This window comes from Megalobrama amblycephala, linkage group LG13, assembly GCF_018812025.1.
Source record: "Megalobrama amblycephala isolate DHTTF-2021 linkage group LG13, ASM1881202v1, whole genome shotgun sequence".
Taxonomy (NCBI): Eukaryota; Metazoa; Chordata; class Actinopteri; order Cypriniformes; family Xenocyprididae; genus Megalobrama; species Megalobrama amblycephala.
In genome coordinates this window covers 30,920,575-30,943,619 of record NC_063056.1, presented here as the reverse complement: position 1 = coordinate 30,943,619, position 23,045 = coordinate 30,920,575, and the positions used below count along the sequence as shown (strand labels likewise).

At 34.5% G+C, this 23,045-nt stretch overlaps 2 protein-coding genes across 12 annotated transcripts in view; both read left to right on the top strand.

Moving 5' to 3' along the window:
* Positions 1-4,483, top strand: part of phf1 (PHD finger protein 1) — a 28,275-nt gene extending 23,792 nt beyond the window's left edge. For 2 of the 3 annotated variants that reach the window (XM_048152579.1, XM_048152581.1), the window contains exon 16: positions 3,513-4,483. In XM_048152579.1, coding sequence (XP_048008536.1) covers positions 3,513-3,771 — 259 coding nt within the window. In that variant the 3' untranslated portion in view covers positions 3,772-4,483. The remainder of the gene's footprint in view (positions 1-3,512) is intronic. The other variant, XM_048152582.1, reaches the window with a different exon arrangement.
* Positions 4,484-11,399: 6,916 nt separating this feature from the next.
* syngap1b (synaptic Ras GTPase activating protein 1b) overlaps positions 11,400-23,045 on the top strand; it is a 161,333-nt gene continuing 149,687 nt past the window's right edge. For 8 of the 9 annotated variants that reach the window (XR_007179020.1, XM_048152831.1, XM_048152835.1 and 5 more), the window contains exon 1: positions 11,401-11,714. Coding sequence is in view for 8 of the 9 variants with exons in the window: in XM_048152831.1 (XP_048008788.1) it covers positions 11,693-11,714 (22 nt within the window). In the remaining variant the exon portion in view is untranslated. Of the gene's footprint in view, positions 11,715-23,045 lie in introns of all 9 variants that reach the window. The other variant, XM_048152830.1, reaches the window with a different exon arrangement.

Genomic DNA, 23,045 nt, shown 5'->3' with positions numbered 1-23,045 from the left:
AGGTTTTAACGATATTACTACTCTTACCGATACTGCTTATCGATACGGTACTTTAACGGTATTCTTATCGGTACTTTTTGTTTATATATATATATATATATATATATACATATATATATAAGAGCTGAATTAACATTGCTTTATATTATATAGTGTCCGGCATTTTTGGTGTTTTATGTAAGATACAGTAAGAACATGAACAAAGAAAGTAAAACAAACTGACAAATACAATAAAACAAAGATACAAATGAAATAAAGTGCTTTCATTTGTTCATGTGTTCAGGTAATATAGACCTAGCCTATAAAAGAAATCTAAGTAAAGTAACCAAATGTAAAATAACACTGGATGGTTTTCACAGTATAAATTAATAGATTAATGCTTATTAAGGATAACTATATCCAGAAGAAGCGCTGAGTGATTTTCTCTTTGCATTTTGTTGTTTGATTAGCATTGATGGCACAATCATCAGAATAAATGTTGTGACTGCTGTCACTTTAAGACAATAGATATTAACACACATCGGATTTTCTCCCAGCTGTTCATTTACACTTACGATATAAACTGCGTTTAAGTAGCTAAACACGCTCCAATCCGGTCATTTTAACATATTTGTGTGTGTATTTGATCGTTTCGACGTGCACCTAAAGCCCAAAGTGTAATTTGTTTGTCTATTAGAGACCCGTTTTGAAGCGCGCGCCACACACACAATTCAGCCTGAGGAACAGCGTCTCTTGCGCGGATTATTGTGCTTTCAGCGTTTTAAAACGTTGATAATAATTATCAAACATTTACTGCAATTTAGCAACAGTAAAGACAACAATCACCGATTGTGCTGATTCTGACGTTAAGTTTGGGTTTAGGGAGAAATGAACGCGCGCAGCTGTGAATAGAATAAAGGGGTGGTAGACGAACCGTGGATAGTTTTTAATAGTTTTACCTCAGAAATCTTCTTTCTGATGATACTTGGAAGCCAAAATCGAAATCAAAAATAAAATAAGCATAATATCACAGACCTAAAGTGTAAGCAGACGTTTAGTTGTTTAGTTCTCTCCTCCATCGTCACCATTAAACAGGGATTTCATGTGAGCGGCTGTGCGCGCTGTAACTGCGTGAGCGCGATCTCTCTTCTGGGTTGCGAAAGCAAAAATGCACCATAGACAAATGTCCTAATATTATTGCATACAGACACAGCTGGCGACTCTGGCGAGATAGTATTCGCAAGATAATGTCTATATAGCAATAATAAATGTACGTGTATTTTTTTCATAATTTCTCCAGTACCGATAGCAGAACCGTTAACGTCAGAGCTTATCGATACACCGGTCTTTCAAAATTTAGCCCCGGGGTCAATTTAATACCGGGTTTCGGTACCCATCCCTACTACAGTGGTTCAACCTTAAAGCATTAGTCCACTTTCAAATAAAATTTACTCACCCCCATGTCATCCAAGATGTTCATGTCTTTCTTTCTTCAGTCGAAAAGAAAGGTTTTTGATTAAAACATTCCAGGATTATTCTCCTTATAATGGACTTCAATGGGCACCAAACGTTGAAGATCAAAATTACAGTTTCAGTGCAGCTTCAAAGGCCTTTAAACAATACCAGACGAGGAATAAGGCTCTTATCTGGCGAAACGATCTTTCATTTTCGAAAAAAAAAAATGTAAATGTATATGCTTTAAATAAACAAATGATTGCCTTCCAAGTGGTTCTGCCAAAACTGCACTTTCTTGTTCTTCAAAAAGCTAACGCTGTATGTCCTATTCAACTTACAGAACGAACACATTTTTTCACGAATCAGTGGTTTGGAGCGTGTATCAAACTGCCAAAGTCACGTGATTTCAGTAAACAAGGCTTTGTTACATCATAAGTGTTTCGAAACATTTTGAAATTTCAATGGTTCACATGACTTGATTCATGCTCTGAACCACTGATTCGAAACAAAAGATTCGTAAAGTTTTGAAATCGCCCATCACTAGATATTGTTGAATAAAGTTGTTATTTTGTTATTTCTGGCGCACAAAAAGTATTCTCGTCGCTTCATAATTTTAAGGTTGAACCACTGTAGTCATATGTACTGTTTTAAATATGTCTTTAGTAGCTTTCTGGGCATTGAAAGTGTAAATTATCTTACTGTCAATGCAGGCCTCACTGAGCCATCGGATTTTATCAAAAATATCTTAATTTGTGTTCTGAAGATGAACAAAGGTCTTGCAGGTTTGGAATGACATGAGGGTGAGTAATTAATGACAGAAATTTTCATTTTTGAGTGAACAAACCGATTAAGGTCTTATGAAGTGAAATTATAGGTCTGTGCAAGAAACTGAGCATTATTTACAACATTAAAGGTGCCATCGAACGTTTTTTTACAAGATGTAATATAAGTCTAAGGTGTCCCCTGAATGTGTCTGTGAAGTTTCAGATCAAAATACCCCATAGATTTTTTTAAATAAATTTTGGGGCATCATTAACTATGCACCGATTCATGCTGCGGCCCCTTTAAATCTCGTGCTCCCTGCCCACGGAGCTTGTGCTTGCCTTAAACAGCATAAACAGCATAAAGTTCACACAGCTAATATAACCCTCAAAATAGATCTTTACAAAGTGTTCGTCCTGCAACATGTCTAATCGCGTAAGCATAGTATTTATTTGGATGTTTACATTTGATTCTGAATGAGTTTGAGGCTGTGCTTCGTGGCTAAAGCTAACATTACACACTGTTGGAGAGATTTATAAAGAATGAAGTTGTGTTTATGCATTATACAGACTGCAAGTGTTTAATAATGAAAATATCGACGGCTCTCTTGTCTCCATGAATACAGTTAGAAACGATGGTAACTTTAACCACATTTAACAGTACATTAGCAACATGCTAACGAAACATTTAGAAAGACAATTTACAAACATCACTAAAAATATCATGATGTCATGGATCATGTCAGTTATTATTGCTCCATCTGCCATTTTTTTGCAGTTGTCCTTGCTTGCTTACCTAGTCTGATGATTCAGCTGTGCACAGATCCAGACGTTAATACTGCCTGCCCTTGTGTAATGCCTGGAACATGGGCTGGCATATGCAAATATTGGGGACGTACATATTAATGATCCCGACTGTTACGTAACAGTCGGTGTTATGTTGAGATTCGCCTGTTCTTCGGAGGTCTTTTAAACAAATGAGATTTATGTAAGAAGGAGGAAACAATGGAGTTTGAGACTCACTTTATGTCATTTCCATGTACTGAACTCTTGTTATTCAACTATGCCAAGATAAATTCAATTTTTAATTCTAGGGCACCTTTAATACCTGTAATACAGAGCCTCAGCAAAAGGTCCTGAGCGCGTTCATGCTTCCTGTCGCATAATGACGTATTCGATTTTTTTTACTGGAAAATAAGACAAAAATAAAAAATTCTTTCCAAATTCTCTTTATAATTAAAATATAATTTTGAATTTGGCTGAACTGTTCTTTCAAATTGAGTACTTTTTGCATGTCTGTGTAATTGTTCTCTTCAGTGCAGAGGACCCTTGTCGACTTCCAGCCCCCTGCCTTCCATTTTCTCTGTCCTCGGGTCACCCACCCGGACAGCGGTATGAAAACTGCCCTTCTCTCTTCCTGCGTGACGTGCCACCCTACTCCAGCACAGTCGGCATGGGGGGGCCCACGGCCATGGGATGGGGGGGAGGCGACGCCGTCCGGATCCTGGCCAGACGCGTAACGGCGGACGGAAAAGTCCAGTACCTAGTCGAATGGGGAAATGTGAGCGTGTACTGAGAATGTGTGTGAGAGAGAAAGAGGAAAGGGCTAGAGACATCAAGATGCATCATTAGGGTTTGCATGGTTACGAGCAGAGGTGTGAAAGCATCAATGAGCAGGTGGGTGTTCTGCGGTCGTCTCGAGAGCAGCGGGAGAAGAAAACCACATCGAGCAAATCCAGGTTGAGCTACACAGCAGCTTCACTCTGAGATTATACTGTTAAATCTACTACAGTTTCTTTTACAGTGTCTCCTATATTTTGAATACTGTTAGAAAACGCCTTTAGAATGCCTTGAACTTTATTATCATGATTTGTAATGTATAAGCTATTCATCACATGTTGTTCATGTACACATAACGGTTAAAATGTACAATTTCAGGAAAGCTTTTTCATGCGGTCACATCAATAATTGTAATATTTTAATGACAGGGAAATGAGTGCTCCTCTGAAAATAGTCATTAAAGAAATATTCCAGGTTCAGTACAAGTTAAACTCAACCCACAGCAATTATGGCATAATGTTGATTATCACAAATATTAATTTCACTAAAAGATGAACGTGACGTTTTACAATGCTCACTATTTCAATAGTATAGCTATAAGACTTAAACAATGTTTTAAAAATTTCCATGATTATCATAACACTTTTTCTTTTGTCAAATCAACTTTGATAATTAATGTGGTTCAGATAACATCATATCTTGAGTTTCTGTTGATTAAACACCTTCACTGTATTAACTCAAATTTTTAATTTCAATGAACTCAAAATTTTAAGGCAACCAGATAACTTATTTAAGTTAAACCAACAATTCTTTTTTACGGTGTGTAAAAATGATTTAAACAGCTTCACAGCTCAAAATGATACGATTAACATTTCCGCTTTTAAATCCTCTAAAAATTGACCGTTACTTCCATTGTAAATGCTTCACCGTAGTCTCGATTTTTATGCCACAAATGCGGTCGATTGACTTTATCTTGTACTGAACCTTGGAATACTCCTTTTACAGCAAGCATGTCATTCAGATGTTTCATGATGGATGGCAAATAAAACATATAAAATGCAGATAATCCCTTTTTTTTAAAACATTAAGAGATAATTTTTAACGATTAATGACAAATTTTAGCAATTTGTCAACATATGCTATTGAGAGAGTGGATTTAAATGAATATAAGACTGTTCTAAAATCACTGTAACTTATATGGAAGCCTATCTCTGCCACATAGGAAAAAAAAACATGCTTTTTGTCATGATTATAAGATGGAAAATCATAATTGTGACACAAAGTCATAATAATGATAAAAAGATTTTTTAAAAAAAATCAATTTCAAAAAATGTCAAATTTTTGTCATAATTATGATTAAATGGACAAAAAAACGTGCGAGATCATGAATTCATAATTATGACAATTTGAAATTTACATTACTTTTCATCATAAATGATTTAGTATGTCATAATTATGACTTTTTATGTAATTTTGATTTACCAAAGCATGTTTTTTTTTCTTACGTGATGGAAATAGGCTTCTATTGTAACTCGAATGACTTGAATTAGCAACAGAAATAGGGCCTATATTTAAAGACGACAGAAACTGAGGAGATCGAGTCCCTGAACATTTATCAGGTCCAGTACAGATTACATGCAGATCATTCTACCTGAATAAAAGTGAGGCAGTTAGTCCTTATGTGAAGCTCATTTCATCAGTGAATGATAATGAATGTATTGTGTGTGGTCTTTTTTTAATCCATGGTATGTACTTGTTAGGTCATAGATGGACTAATTTCATGTCAGGGTGACAAGAATTAGCAGACTGTAGTCTTTTTTTTATAGTCAAGTTTAATTTGATGTATTCTTTGACGTTTTGTCAGATTATGTTTATGTATTCTAGGTTGAGACCTAAAATGTAAACAAACAATAAAAAGATACAATTATGTTGTATAAAAGTTGCACCTGTCGACTTTCTCTGTTTATATGGGGAAAAAAACTAAATTCCTCTAATGTTTAAATTGTGTGTGTGTGTGTGTGTGTGTGTGTGTGTGTGTGTGTGTGTGTGTGTGAGAGAGAGAGAGAGAGAGATTCTTTATAATGTGAATGTGTGCGTTTATTTTTGCGACCACCAGGTGGCAGCCGTGTACGACCATTGAACGCCCACCTTCTAGAGGTGTGCGATACTGCTAGATTTGGTATCGATCCGATACCAAGTAAATACAGGGCCAGTATCGCCGATACCGATACCAATACCGATACTTTTTAATAATTAAGGTGGATGCGTCTTCAACCTAAATCTAAATGAATTTTCATGACTTTTAATTTGTTTTTGTGATTTGCATTTTGGGTTATTAATCAGTACTACAAAAGCTTTTGTTCAGAAACAACTTTTGGTTACTTCTGTTTTATTTAAATAAACAAAGTTACAAAATGATTACTTCACAAATATAAAAAAATGTAAAAACAAATTCTCTTTTCAAGTAGCATGTTAACAAAAAATGTTTCTCCTCTTTAGTGCACTTCTTTTCAGGATTTTTTTCTTAAATAAACAAAGTCACAAAGGGGTAGGGGGATTTTTCTCCTCCTCTCTCCGTTTCTGCAGCTCTGCATTTTCTGGTCCGTGATTTTTCATATGTTTGTACAAATTAGTTGTATTGCCACTTAATTTTAAAGACTTTATACAAATGGTAAAAGTCGCTGTTGTCTGATTTTCGGCCTGAAAATACAACCATACAACGCTCCTCTTTCTCTCTGCTGCCATTCTCCGCCTCTGACTGACTGCTGTTAGAAATGCGCGGCTGAGCGGCGCGCGCGCGCCTGACTGCTGGTGGTAGCGCTAGTGGTGAGTCACGTGACGGTACAACACAGGAGAGGGGGAGGAGAGTAGTGTCGAGCACGAGCAGCACTCTTGAGAGCTTGCTCTGCTCTGTGACAGCAGCAGCATTTTGACAAACACGGCCAGGTCGCAAAACGAGAGAAACTGAAACTTAAGTATCGATATTTTCACGTTGGTATCGATCAATACCGATACCAACGTTGGTATCGATATTATCGATATTAGTATCGATCTGCCCACCTCTACCACCTTCCTCTAACAGGTGAGCGCACTCAAATGACACTCCAGGAATTTCGTTATGCTTCTCAGAGGTTCAAGTGCGTCGTATTATGTGTTTTTTTTAATAAGGATCATTAGATATTTTGAGAACTATCATAACAGCAGACAGCTGGCATGTTGTAGTTAGTTTGGAGTTTACTGTGTATGCGTCGAAAGACATTTTGGCTCCGGTTTCCTTGACAGCAGGCCTCAGTTTCTGGCTCTGAGGAGAATCCTCAGAGAAATATATGCATTAATACAGTACAAGTGAACTCTGAAATATAGTAATTAAGATTTAGGTGCACATGATTAACCAAGCCTAGTCGTGTTTACCAGTGAAAAAAAAAATTGCTGTACATATAACATTTGATTTGCTATACATATAACAACTAATCGTCAACTAATGTAAAGTGAAGGTGGTTTGCTACAATTTTTCTTTAAATGGCCTACTGTGCATATAAACTATAGTCAGTGTAAAAGTGATGCAGGTGTATTTGTGTATGTAAAACACTTATATAACATCATTGTTCTTCTGTATTTTGTGTCTGTTTTGAGTGTGTGAATGCCAAAATACTGATTGACCTCCCATGTACTGTACATGTGAAGGCTGCATGTGTTTAGTTGGTAAAGAGAAGGGATTTTTGTGTTGGGTAGGATGGGGTAAGAGATGCCCCCTGGGGCAAGATGACCCCCCCACCTAATTTCTCAACACTTTTGATGAATGGCTACGCTATTTTTAATTTTGCCGTTTCATCTGAATATCAACATTTGTGAGATTTAGTCAGTCAAAACAGTTTTGAGGTTAATTTATCTAATTTTGTGTCTCTGGAAAATAGTGATCTATGAGATTGTATTATGTGGAATATCAAAGTTTGTGTCTGTTAATGAGGGATTTATTTGTGGGCACATTAATGTTTTTAGATTTGTGGAGTAAAAGGTATAGTTTTTAATTGAAAAAGTAAAAAGTTAAAATTAGACCCTTGAACTGGCACACAAGGCCCCAAAAGAGGCATGATGTTATTTTTAAATTGAATAATTATTGTAATTAATGGGGTTATTATTCAGTATTTCCATGAAATACATGCCTCTCTTTTATTATTTTACATTTTGTGCTATAACAACTAAATTAGCAAATGTTCATTTTCTATATAACATATTGGCTGATGTATCATCATCCAGCACATGCTAAACTCATATCTAAATATGTTACAATTTAAAAATAAATCCACACTGTTATTAAGAGGGGCATCCTCCCCCATGATACTATATGCTTATTAATAGTTTGGCAATGTAATTAAAGAGTCTAATAAGAAATAAAATATCAGTAAAGAGACTATAAGAGATAAAATGTAATTATGTTTAACATTTAACATGTTCAGTTTGTAGTCCAAAAACCTGGAAGAGAGGTTTAATTTTTGAGCTAAATGCTTTCCCTCTGGAATTTTCTCAGTTTTTTTAATAATATAATATAATATATATATATATATATATATATATATATATATATATATATATACATACATACATAGCTGGGTAGTAACAGATTACATGTAATCCGGATTACGTAATCAGATTCCAAAAATCAAATACTTGTAATTAGAGTAAACTACTTTTTAAAATACTGGTAATCAGACAGTTACTTTTTTATGGATTACGGATTACATGATTACATATTATTTACACAATGGCAGTAAGTTGTTCACAATTCATTGATTCTCCTAATTTTTCATTTTTTTAATGTTTATATTTTTTTCATAATAAACCTGCTGCTTATATATGTTTGTGATTCTTTGATTTTTTTTAATGGCGGTGACGGGGAGCGATGTGGAATCGTGCACAGAAATCAGCAACATCAAGAAATCATGAATATAATATATTTATGTATATTCGTAAAAAAAAAAAACTTTTACATCTGCCACTTTTAAGCAGAAAGGTCTATGAAGTGTTTCTCGAGGGTTTTGAGGTGACATCTTTGACCTGCTGTGGCAATGGTATTGCTGAAAATTTCATGAACTTTTTTTGTAATGTTGCTCTTGTTTGATTTGTTTTTCATTGTTACTGTCATATATATTTCAGGTGTTTTGGGGTGAAATCTTTGACATGCAATGTTATTGCAGTGAATTTCATGTTCTTTATTATTAATTTTTTGTAATGTTGCCATTATTTGATTTTTCTTCATTGTTATTATCATATACAATTCAAGTGTTTTGAGATGAAATATTTGACAATGTTATTGCTGTGAGTTTCATGTTCTTTAATATTCTTTTTTTTTTTGTAATGTTGCTATTGTTATAATAGAATATATTTTTTGGAATATATTTTTTTTCTTTGTCAAAATAGTACAAGATTATCCTACAATATATGTAACATCAAATAAGGGTTAGCACAAAAGTAATAAATGTAATCCAAAAGTAGTCAGATTATGTTACTTAAAATGTGTAATCTAAGAGATTATATTACTGATTACAAATTTTGTCATGTAATTTGTAACCAGTAACTGATTACAATTCATAAGTAATCTACCCAGCTCTGTGTGTGTGTGTATATATATATATATATATATATATATACTATTTTACTACTTGAAGATATTTTATGTTTTGGGAGATACCACACAGTCATACTCAAATGTGAATTTTATTTTGTTTTATTTTTTTATAAAGTTGCTGACAAGTTCAATGTGAAAGGATTAGTTCACTTTAAAATGAAAATGACCTCATGATTTCCTCACCCTCAAGCCATCCTAGGATAATATGACTTTCTTCTTATAGACAAATACAATCAGAGTTATATTAATATTCACCCCGATGCTCCAAATCTTGCAGTGGACGGAACCACCTGTTTTTTTAAGCTCGAAAAAAAAAGTGCATCCATCCATCATAAACGTACTCCACACGGCTCCGAGGGGTTAATAAATGCCTTCTGAAGCGAAGCGATGCGTTTGTGTAAGAAAAATATCCATATTTAACAAGTTATAAAGTAAAATAACTAGCTTCCGCCGATTGCCTTCCGTATTCAACTTACAAAATGTTACTATCTTTGTAAGTTGAATACGGAAGGTGATTTGGCAGAAGCTAGTTATTTTACTTCATAACTTGTTTAATATGGATATTTTTCCTACACAAAGGCATCGCTTCACTTTCAGAAGGCCTTTATTAACCCCCTGGAGCCATGTGGAGTACATTTATGATGGATGAATACGCTTTCTTGAGCTTCACTTTCTTTGTGCACTGCCATTATAAAGCTCAGGAGCATCAGGGTGAATATTAATATAATTCCGATTGTATTCGTCTGAAAGAAGAAAGTCATATACAACTAGGATGGCTTGAGGTTGAGTAAATCTTGAGGTCATTTAGATTTTAAAGTGAACTAATCCTTTAATGAATAGGACAGCTTTGTAGTCCTTAATGCAACCTATCTATGAACATTTTTTTAAAGACTGTGTGTAATTTATGTTTTAAAGAAAAACATAAATTATTATTAATTTTATACATTGAAGTCTAAAAACAGAAAAATCCCAAATGAATAAGTTGATGACTGAACGGCTCTATAAATACAAGAAAAAGGGATCAATCACAGTTTAGTATTCAAATGCATAAAAGAAGACCAATTTTATTGTGCAATTATTATAAAGATCAAGATAAAGATTAGTCAATGGGAGATTTTCAAAGTTTAATCCTGAATCTTATACAAAGTAAGTATACAAAAAGTAAGCATGATGGTTTGTTGTATTCACTACAGCTTGTACTGGGTATGATTGTGTATGTGACCAATACAGTATGTGAACTTGAAATGAAAATTCAATTCAGTTCCCCATCGAAATGTTATACCTTATTCTAAACAATTAATCCGTGCGTGTGTGTATATATAATTGACCTCGTAAAATGTCATAACTGGATCTTCCAGTGAAAATGACTGACTTCTCTCTAACCCAAACGGTAGTGCAAGGGATTTGAGATTTTCTGAAGAAATTGTGATTTATGCCTTTCCATAAAAACATCCAACACTAGGTGGTTTAATGTGCATTGCTTTCTGGTTGCTAAAGTGTTCTTGGTGGTTGCTAGGGCGTTACTAGTTGGTTGCTTGCTGACCCAAGTCAGAAAAGATCCATCCATCCTTGTGTCTCTGAAATATTCTGATATAGTTCTGTTACCTAGGACTTTTTCGAACTTTTGTCCATATTTGACCCAAGCATGGGTTGAAACAACATAGCCAATAAGGAAAGCACTTTGAAAGTGATAGTATCGTATTGAACTAGTCTGTAGATTGAGTATGATTAAAGTTATTATTTCAGGTTAAATTCTGTAAGATTTTACATCGAGGTTCACTCATCGTTTAACTTCAGAACCCACAGCGATGGCATCAGATAGAAATACCTATAGTATTCTAATTTATTATGATTACCGTGTTAATATTCGATGGTATTTACATGGTTAATTGTCATGTGCATCTAAATGGGATTATATCACATCCAATTTACAGACATACACACAGTGCATTTAGATCGATCTACACTGGTAATCGCGCACACACATACACGCGCGCGCGCGCTCTCTCTTCACCGCCCCCTTCTCTCTCTCTATCTCTCTCTCCCTTCGTTCTTCTCTTCTTTATCACTCTTGTTTTGCGCGTGTGTGATATGTGATGCGATATACGGGCTGTAATCATTCCAATGGCTCTTGTCGAGCATGGACGATGATTTTGTTTCGATTTTTCCATTCGCATTACGGGAATATCGCTCCAGCGTCGACGCAGTCCATGAGCACAAGGGGTATTTCGCTTCCTTTGACTGCTGAAGGATATTTTCGCATGTCGAGAGACTGATGAGACACTGAGAGCACGTTCAATGCCGTTGGAACATGTCATATGTTCCCTTTCAAGGTAAGAGGTCTCGTTAGATTTCTGCTGCATATCTCCCGTGTTCCTCCCTCAGCGTCCTCCTGCGCTAGAGTACCACTGATGCTGCTGCTGCTGCTGCTGCTGATGCTCTCAGTGATGCAGGTGGAGGACTGCTGTCATTTTATCACTCCAAGTCAGGCAGTTTCTCTGTGCTCGTGAGGGATAGAGACCCCTCTGCCCTTTACAACGTTTTAAAATTTGGTTTAAGTACCTGCAAACAGAACAGGGTCTCTATTGTAAGTGCATCCCAATGCATGGAAGCTCACTGGTGAGAGGAATTATCTTGAATTGTGTATATGAAATGGCTCAGGTGGTCAGTACGAGTATTGTACTGAAATATCATTTCATTTGGATACTTTTTGTGTCTGTACTTTTGTGTTTTGTGAAGTAGCTGACTGGAGATGTCACTGCTTTGTGGGGAAATGAGCTTATTGCTTTTGCAATGGTGCATCTGTGACTAATCCCCAATAACAGAGGCATCAATACTTTAAGAGTCACTTAATAGTTTTTAAATAGTGTATTGATGTTGAGTGAGGAGCACTGATTATTCATTTATATTTTTGTGTTTGTAATATTAGTCACTTCAGTGGCTTTACTTTTTGATCTCTTGTGAGGAGAGAACTTCATCAGACAGACTTAAAATTTGCTGTTTTGTCTTTTGCTGAATTTAAAATTAACTCTTGGATTTGAGTGCAGCAGGTTATGTCATTGTATAATGTTTTTTGTGGACAGCATAAATGGTTGCTTTTATATTGTATAATGAAAAAGGAAAGATGACTGGGTTGAGAAGTAACTTGCCCAATGACTGACCTCTGTCGGTTCAAAGTCAAAGCGTGGAAACTGATTTTTGAGAATATAATGTGCCTGAGTTCCACCTCGGCTCTTTCTTGTTTGTTTAGCAAAGAGGCTTTTCTAATGGGAATTTTCTTTTAATGTTTGTTCCATTAGGGAGAATAATTGTTTTGGAGTTTTGGAACACATTCAACAGTGAAAGTCGACTATGGTCAGCGTCTCATAATGTGAAAGTAATACTATAATGCTAATTTCAAGACTTTTGCTGCCTGTTGTTAATGTCTAGGCACATTTCAGTGCGTCACTGCATGTTCACAATATGGACAATGTATAGATTGTTGTAAAGATCATCATGGACTCTTTTAAAGTGAAGAAGGAACACCAAACTAATCATGAAAATCTGATGTTTTCCGTGTTTAAGTGCTATAATTGGGTCTCCGGTGCATCTACCAACCCAAAATGTGAAAAAGCACAACCCAGTAACTTTGTTTTGGTAACCCTTTCTCTTCAAGCATATTAAAAAACGAGCCACTCAGATTTCGCTTCCCTAGTGACGCAGGAAGGGGATCTTATTATAATATTACCACCCCTTAATCTACACGTTTCCACCTACGGTGCTGCCATTTTGTTTTTGCAAGAGAGGCAAAGCTGCAGATGGAAAAATATATAAGTAGTTTAAAGAAATGCAATGTGTTTCTTCGGTTCAGGCAGATCCACTTTCTGTGTGCTTTCCCTTAGCCTCCATATGCTCTATTACTTTATGCTAGCACAAACAGAAGTTGTGTTTGACAGAAATGTATCGGTGTTACATATGACTCACCCACAAAACAGCTTAGACCACTAATGTGATGTTATTTTACACCGGACTGCTTCACAAACGAGGTTCAATTCAATGCTAAATTTGCACAAAAGATTAACATGACAACACATGCTAGACGATGAGTTGAATCAACTCAACAGTAACTACATAAATTTATCCACTAACCATTCAGAAACGTCCAGATTCATTCTAAAAGTTGTAACTTCTTCCTGAGTCTCTCCATCAGTGTCGACTCTGGTTTGAATAATTTAAGAATGAACACCGTTACTGACAATCGTCATTTTAGCTGCGTGAGATTCTCCCGCTTTGTTGTTGTTGAGCAACCAAAGCGTGAGCTGTTAAAGCTCCGCCCTCTTCTGGAAAGGGGCCGGGAGCAGCAGCTCATTTGCATTTAAAGGGCACACACAAAAACGGTGTGTTTTTGCTCACACCCAAATAGGGGCAAAGCGATGACAAGCAATAATAAATGATCTGTGTGTGAGCTGAAACTTCACAGACACATTCTGGGGACACCAGAGATTTATATTACATCTTGTGAAAAGGGGCATTATATAGGTCTGCTTTAAGTGTGGTCAGTTTAGACATTTGACCATCTGCCCAATTAATTTTTTTTAATGTGCTTTTGAAGTGATATCAGAAATAGATTATAACACAGATGTGTAAAAAAAAAAAAAAAAAAGTAATTCGCAAATAATGGTAATGTAGTCTTTGCAAACGGAAGTAGAGAAAAAAACGTGGAATGTGCTTTATTTCCAGGCACATTGTTAAAAAAAAAAACTTTTTATGTACAGTGCTCAGCGTAAATGAGTACACCCCCTTTGAAAAGTAACATTTTAAACAATATCTCAAACAAAAACAAAAACAATTTCCAAAATGTTGACAAGACTAAGTTTAATATAACATCTGTTTAACTTCTAACATAAAAGTAAGGTTAATAATATAACTTAGATTACACATTTTTCAGTTTTACTCAAATTAGGGTGATGCAAAAATGAGTGCACCCCACAACAAAAACTACTACATCTAGTACTTTGTATGGCCTTCATGATTTTTACTGACAGCACCAAGTCTTCTAGGCATGGAATGAACAAGTTGGTGACATTTTACAACATCTATCTTTTTCCATTCTTCAAGAATGACCTCTTTTAGAGACTGGATGCTGGATGGAGAGTGATGCTCAAAGTCTCTTCAGAATTCCCCATAGGTGTTCGATTGGGTTCAGATCAGGAGCCACTGAATCACTTTCACCCTGTTGTTCTTCAGAAATCCAACAGTGGCCTTAGATGCATGTTTAGGATCATTGTCATGTTGGAAAAGTGCATGACGACCAAGGGCATGGGGTAATGGTAGTATATTCTCTTTCAGTATAGAGCAGTACATCTGTGAATTCATGATGCCATCAGTGAAACGCAGCTCCCGACACCAGCAGCACTCATGCAGCCCCACATAAGGACACTGCCACCACCATGTTTCACTGTAGGCACCATGCATTTTTATTTGTATTTCTCACCTTTGCGACACCATACAGTTTTGAAGCCATCAGTTCCAAAAACATTTATCTTGGTCTCATCACTCCAGAGTATAGAGTCCCAGTAGTCTTCATCTTTGTCAGCATGGGCCCTGGCAAACTCTAGGTGGGCTTTTTTGTGCCTGGTCTTTAGGAGAGGCTTCTTTCGTGGACGGCACCCATGCATGCCATTCCTCTGCAGCGTACGCCGTATTGTGTCACGGGAAATAGTCACCCCAGTTTGACTTTCTACTTCTTTAGATAACTGCAGTGAACTTGCATGCCGATTTTCTTCAACCCTTCTCATCAGAAGACGCTCCTGTCAAGGTGTTAACTTCCGTTGACGACCTGGACGTCTCTGTGAGATGGTTGCAGTTCCATCTTTTAAAAATTTTTGTACCACTTTTGCTACAGTATTCTGACTGATAAGTGAAGCTTTGCTGATCTTCTTGTAGCCTTCAAATTTCTGGAGTAAAGAAATTATTTTCTTTCTCAGGTCTTGTGACATTTCTCTTCCATGTGGTGCCATTGCTGACAGCAAGAAATGGGAAGGAGTTTTAACACCCTTTTATAGTCAACTGTCTGCTGGACACCTGTGTAATGAATAATTAGACTCACCTGTGGTTAAATTAGACATTTGTAGTCTGAAATTTAGCTTTGCTCCAGAGTCCTTCAGTGGGGTGCACTCATTTTTGCATCACCCTAATTTGAGTAAAACTGAAAATTTTGTTCTCTAAGTTATATTATTAACCTTACTTTCATGTTATAAGTTAAAATGTTACTTTTCAAAGGGGGTGTACTCATTTATGCTGAGCACTGTAAAACTAATGGCTAGAGTTTGCCAGATTGAGGGAGTTCTTTCTAGTTTTGTGTGCGATATGCATCAGGCATTAACGGCCTCTGAGTGGGACTAGTCAAAGTTCACCAGCCTTTATTTGTGTATTTGCATTCTCATTAGCATAGTCACGATACTGGGCAGAGACCTCATGAATAAACACATCAGATGTAGAGCTTTTTATGTAATTTTTGTCATCATTGACACTTCACACTCTTTCATCTCTCCTTCAGGACTGTTCAGCTATGCTTTACAAAGAAAAGGCATCATTTTAAAGCCGCAGACACACTAGACTTTGAGCACACAAATTTCTACGGACACTGCAATGGTCACAAAATGACGTCATATTCTGCGGCATATTTAAAAAAAAAAAATTCAACATACTGTATGATAATGCAGTCTACTGCAATCTACTTCACTTTACGGCAACACTGCTATGCTGCAGATTTTAAGTTTGCATTCTTTAATTCAGCTAAAAGGTCACACTGTGGCTTATCAATCTTCTGTTGGTCACGTCTTAACGTGATATGAACTTGCAGGTCAGAGTTCACCAAACTTGAACTTTGGAATGCAGCAAAATGCGAAACTTATTCGTTTGAACTTTCATTTCCTATCGCACACATTCACATGCATATGAATGGAAGTCAATGAAATGAAAAGTGAAGTGTGACCTTAACTGCAATAGAACTTCATAAATGACACACAAAGCACTTGGATCGAATTGATTTCAGTAGTATTTGGAGTATGCTAACGACACAAGCAATATAATAAAATATTGGTTTAAATAGTCCATTTCAGTTAGATTCTGTATTATTCTTCAGTATTGAATGAAGTAGTATTATATAAATATCAAAATATATATTGAGATTATACCTTTAAATGCTGGCTAGATAGTTCCCCAGGTTTTAGAAGAGAGCTTCTGACTCACTTTGACCGCAGCAGTGCGGAATAAATCACTGTACTCCGGGGTTTTAATATTCACACCAAGACCACATAAGAGGCCTGCAAGACTCAGGCAAATGTTCCCTTATTATAAAGTCAGCCTTATAGTAATTCAATTATACTCAAATGTTTAGCCTACAGCTTGACTTAACAGGCTTCTGTAGGAAAGATGATCTCCCCATTTTGATTGGTTTTAACTATTCATGTTGCCAGAAGGTCATTTAGGGCCAGAAAACCTAAAGACTGATTCAGTCCGAAGTCAGTATAAGGTGTTCTGAACAGATATTACATCCATCAGTCATTTCAATTGTATAACTTTTAATAAGAGTTTATGAACTTACACTTTTTTTTTTAAAAAAAGTAAAATTATATTAAGCAAGGATGTATTAAATTGAGCAATAAAGACAATTATTATGCTACAAAAGATTTCTATTTCAAATAAATGCCTTTTTTTACTTTCTAATTCTATCCTGAAAAAATCCTGAAAAAAATGTATCATAGTTTTCACAAAAATATTTGCAACTTATTTCAACATAATATTCAACAAATAATAATAATAATAATGTTTCTTGAGCACTAAATCAGCATATTAGAATGATTTCTGAACCATCATGTGACACTGAAGACTGGAGTAATGATGCTGATTTTTCAGCTTTGCCAACAAAGGAATAAATTGTATTTTAAAATATGTGTTAAAAAATGTACTAAAAATTTGTAACTGTATTTTTGAAAAAAATAAACGCAGCCTTGGTGAGCATTAAAGACTGCTTTCAATTTTTTTTTTTTTTTTTTTAATCTTTCCGACCCCAAAACTTTTGAATGGTATATGCATATAAACAGCAGCTTTAGTTTGTGATAAATTCATATTTTAAGCTGCAAGCAGAACATGCTAATTAGTGTTTTTTGCTAAGACAAGCATTATTTTTATTGTTGCTCATACTCAAAGGAATTGAACAAAGCCCTAACCTTATTAACTTTGGTGTGTAACTCATCCTGAGTATTTCATGAAATTGTTGAGAAAAGGTGTGCTATTACTTTTGTGAAGCTTGAGCACTTTTACTATAGACTATATCTAGGAACCTAGAATATCATAAAGGGGGTGCAACCATATAGTAACATGCTAAAAAACACTCAGAACTAGTTAGCATAGCAGTGACGTGCAAACATCCACAACAGCCTAGCATTGTGCCGTGACTTTTGCATGGAAAAACACCACACACATTTTGTTCAGAAAATGTAAAAATCTAGTTGGTGATGTTGTCTCAATGTAGTTAAGCATGAAACTGCATCCTTAAGCTGTTTTTTGTAACCCCCTACATCGATGTTTCTCAATGAATCAGATGTCACTGCATTAGGCTACATGCGTCGTGTTACGTTCTAACCTGTTATGACTCTTTCCTATGGAAGCTTGTTTCTGCCACTAAATAATAAAATAAAAAAGGTAATTGCAACTTTTTATCTCACAATTCTGACTTTATAAGACGCAATTGCGAGTTTGCATTTCACAATTCTGACTTTTTTCTCAGAATTGCAAGTTATAAAGTCAATTCTGACTTTATATCACGAAATTCTGACTTTATAACTCCATTTCTGATATTATAACACACAATTCTGACTTTATATCATACAATTCTAACTTTATATCACGCAAATCTGACTTTATAACTCACAATTCTGACTTTATATCACGCAATTCTGACTTTATAACTCACAATTCTGACTTTATATCATGCAATTCTGACTTTATAACTCGCAATTCTGACTTTATAACTCACAATTCTGACTTTATATCACGCAATTCTGACTTTATAACTCGCAGTTCTGACTTTATAACTCACAATTCTGACTTTATATCACGCAATTCTGACTTTAGAACTCGCAATTCTGACTTTATAACACACAATTCTGACTTTATAACTACAATTCTGATTTTATATCATCCAATTCTGACTTTATAACTCGCAATTCTGACTTTATATCACGCAATTCTGACTTTATATCATGCAATTCTAACTTTATAACACACAATTCTGACTTTATAACTACAATTCTGATTTTATATCATCCAATTCTGACTTTATAACTCGCAATTCTGACTTTATAACTCGCAATTCTGACTTTATAACACGCAATTCTGACTTTATAACTCACAATTCTGACTTTATAACACGCAATTCTGACTTTATAACTCGCAGTTCTGACTTTATAACTCACAATTCTGACTTTATAACACGCAATTCTGACTTTATAACTCGCAGTTCTGACTTTATAACTCACAATTCTGACTTTATAACACGCAATTCTGACTTTATAACTCGCAGTTCTGACTTTATAACTCACAATTCTGACTTTATATCACGCAATTCTGACTTTATAACACGCAATTCTGACTTTATAACTCGCAATTCTGACTTTATATCACGCAATTCTGACTTTATAACTCGCAATTCTGACTTTATATCACGCAATTCTGACTTTATAACTCGCAATTCTGACTTTATAACTCGCAATTCTGACTTTATAACTCGCAATTCTGACTTTATATCACGCAATTCTGACTTTATAACTCGCAATTCTGACTTTATAACTCGCAATTCTGACTTTATATCACGCAATTCTGACTTTATAACTCGCAATTCTGACTTTATAACTCGCAATTCTGACTTTATAACTCACAATTCTGACTTTATATCACGCAATTCTGACTTTATATCTCGCAATTCTGACTTTATAACACGCAATTCTGACTTTATAACTCGCAATTCTGACTTTATATCATGCAATTCTGACTTTATAACTCGCAGTTCTGACTTTATAACTCACAATTCTGACTTTATATCACGCAATTCTGACTTTATATCTCGCAATTCTGACTTTATATCTCGCAATTCTGACTTTATAACTCGCAATTCTGACTTTATATCTCGCAATTCTGACTTTATAACTCGCAATTCTGACTTTATATCACGCAATTCTGACTTTATAACTCGCAATTCTGTCTTTATAACTCGCAATTCTGACTTTATAACTCACAATTCTGATTTTATATCACGCAATTCTGACTTTATATCTCGCAATTCTGACTTTATAACTCGCAATTCTGACTTTATAACACGCAATTCTGACTTTATATCTCGCAATTCTGACTTTATAACACGCAATTCTGACTTTATATCTCGCAATTCTGACTTTATAACACGCAATTCTGACTTTATATCACACATTTCTGACTTTATAACTCGCAATTCTGACTTTATATCACGCAATTCTGACTTTATAACTCGCAATTCTGTCTTTATAACTCGCAATTCTGACTTTATAACTCACAATTCTGATTTTATATCACGCAATTCTGACTTTATATCTCGCAATTCTGACTTTCTAACTCACAATTGTGAGTTTATATCTCGAAATATAAACTGAGAAAAAAGTCAGATTTGTGAGATAAAAAGTTGCAATTACCTTTTTATTTTTTATTTCATGATGGAAACAAGCTTCTATACTTTCCCCCTTTTTACCAGTGTTAAACAAGCTATGTTGAAATTGTAAAGTAGCATGCCAAGCTACAAACTAGTTTAAAGTTTAGTACAGTCATCTCACTCCTAAAAGTAGTTGCACTACATGTTGTTATCAAAGTAGACAACTATTAAACCTTTAATAGTGTTTAATTCAGCAATGGAACCATAAATGCCAAGAAGGAACCTTTACTTTTAAGAGTATAACTGCTAAAATTAGAATACAGGCATTTATATAACTGAGACAAACACATACTGCGGTGACAAACACATCATTTAATTAAATATTTCTCTTCAAAAGAGAAGATGCATGAGTTTTGATCAGTGAATCATTTATTTAGGTGAACCATCGAAAACGAACAGATTCACTAAAATCTATCAGATTTCTTAAGGCTGCAAATGACACAACTTGTGTCTGGAAAAGCTAGACTATTATAAAAGCAGATGAGCTGCATTCTTAAAAATAAAGGTTCCAAAATTAGATTTTTGTTGAAATGCCATAGATGAACCATTTTTGAGTTCTTTAAAGAACCTTTCAGTAAACAGTTATTAAAAGAGCTAATTTTTATATTTTAATAATCTTTTTCCAGTATAAAGAACCTTTTGTGGAATGGAAAGTTTCCGTGGATGTTAAATGTTCTTCATGAAACCTTCAATGCCAATAAAGAACTTTTATTTTTATGAGTGTGTGGTGTCACGCTACTGACAAATGCACATAGCATCACTACTTTTATAGTTCTTCACACTGTTCTTTACATAATGTAGGCCTGCTATATGACTAATGCCTTGAACTTTTTTCCATTAACTTGCCTGCGAGGGATTTGAACTTTTCCTCTGTGTCAAATTACATGCTGATGTAGCAGCTTATGATATAATTGCATAGAAATTAATACAGAGTAATATGAAACCTACACAGTGGCACCTTACACAGAGGAGCTATCCATGCCACGTGAAGCCAGCGGATGCGAGTCCATCCGTTAGTTCTCACTCGAGACGGCCATCAGTGAGTGAGAGTTATATTTAAAGCTCTTATACCGAGAGCATCGGCCAGCTGACACTGTTAAACTACAGCTGTGGCTCAGCAACTTTTTGTGAATCTTTGGGGAAGAAGAACGGACCATCCGCTCTCAATTCTCCAGATTTTAGCATTTCACTATTTACTGTAGCTTTTCAGACTTTTTCTGATGTTTTTCTCTTGCTTTCTGACAGAGTGTAAGGCCTAAAATATACACCATGCAAGTAAGTGAATGCAATTGCTACTAGCGATGCTATATAATGCAAATAATTGCAAACAAAAGCTCATACATCATTTGTTTGCAGATGCCACTTGGTGTATATATAAAGCAATGACATTCAGACATTATAAGTGTGGCTTAGGTGTCCAAAATCATTAGTTTTTTTTGCATCGGAAGGAATTCAAAGCAGCAGATACTGTGTAAATCATTCATTTTTCGTAGTCTTAGCTCCAGTGATGAAGAGCATTAGCACACAGAGACAGATGACAGATGCAGTAGGTAGGTGGAGTGTGGCAGACTGCCTGTTTCAGGACTTCACGGCTCACGCTCTCACTTACTGATGCAGTGATAAAGAATGAAGCTTACTGTAATTGACTGTAATCAACTCTACACATACACACACAGCCAGGGCAATAAAGAGCCAATGGACCCTGCCACAGAAGCCCACCATACTGGCATTTCATCGCAGCACGTTTATGAGACTGGTTATGAAACTGTTTAATGTGTGTGCATTCCTTCATGCTATGATGCTGTTTGCAGTGTTTTGAATATGTAAAGCAACACATTCATAGTTAAGACCTCTTTCATAAAATATAAATATGTATATTTTAAGACCTACTTATACTGTGTTGGAAAAATCTTATTAAGACAACATATTTAAATATTAAATAATTGGCATTAATGTAACTGAAGTCAAAATCAAATTTTAAAATATTACCTGGAAAATAAACCTGATTTTAATGTCCATTCAAATTTATTTGTATAGTGCTTAGAAATAAATAAGAAATATTTATTAAGATATTAAGAAATATTTATTAACTCTTTATTATAATATTTTTCACAAAACTATGCATTTTTGTTTAATTTATACTGTTAAAACTATGGCTTACAATAGAATGAAAAAAAAACATTTGTTGTTATAAAAGCATGTAAATAATATTAAATAATTATAATTTATGTTGCAATTGTACTAAATCCAAAGGAAATTATTAAATAATTTTTTTTTATTTTTCTAATAATAATTTAGAAACAATTTATATGGTTATATGTATAAAAACATTTTAATTTCCACATTTTAAAAATATTTTAATATGTAATATAATATAAAATGTTTCTATATATATATATATATATATATATATATATATATATCTCAGAGTTAAGATCTCAGAGTTAAACTGTGTCAGAAAACATTAATCTTAATTATGTCAGATAACATTTAAGCAAAACATGGTCAAGTCAAAATCTGAATAACTTTTGGTTTCAAATTTTTATCAGTTTTACTGGTAGTCCACTGTATGAACAATTTTTGAGTATAATATGTCACAGTTTAATTTATTTTGCATATCCTCACTTACATAAATGAACTATAGTGTCCTGCACCAACTAGTAAAAATATATAAAAAATATCAAAATAAAATATATCAAAATATAAAAATAATTTTTTAATTGACTGTATATATATATATATATATATATATATATATATATATATATATATATATATATATATATATATATATATATATATATATATATATATATATTATAAAATTATATATTATAATATTTTTCACAAAACTGCATGCACATTTGTTTCATTTATTAAAAATATGGCTCACAACAGAATGAAAAAATGTTTGATGTGAATAACATACAATAATTAG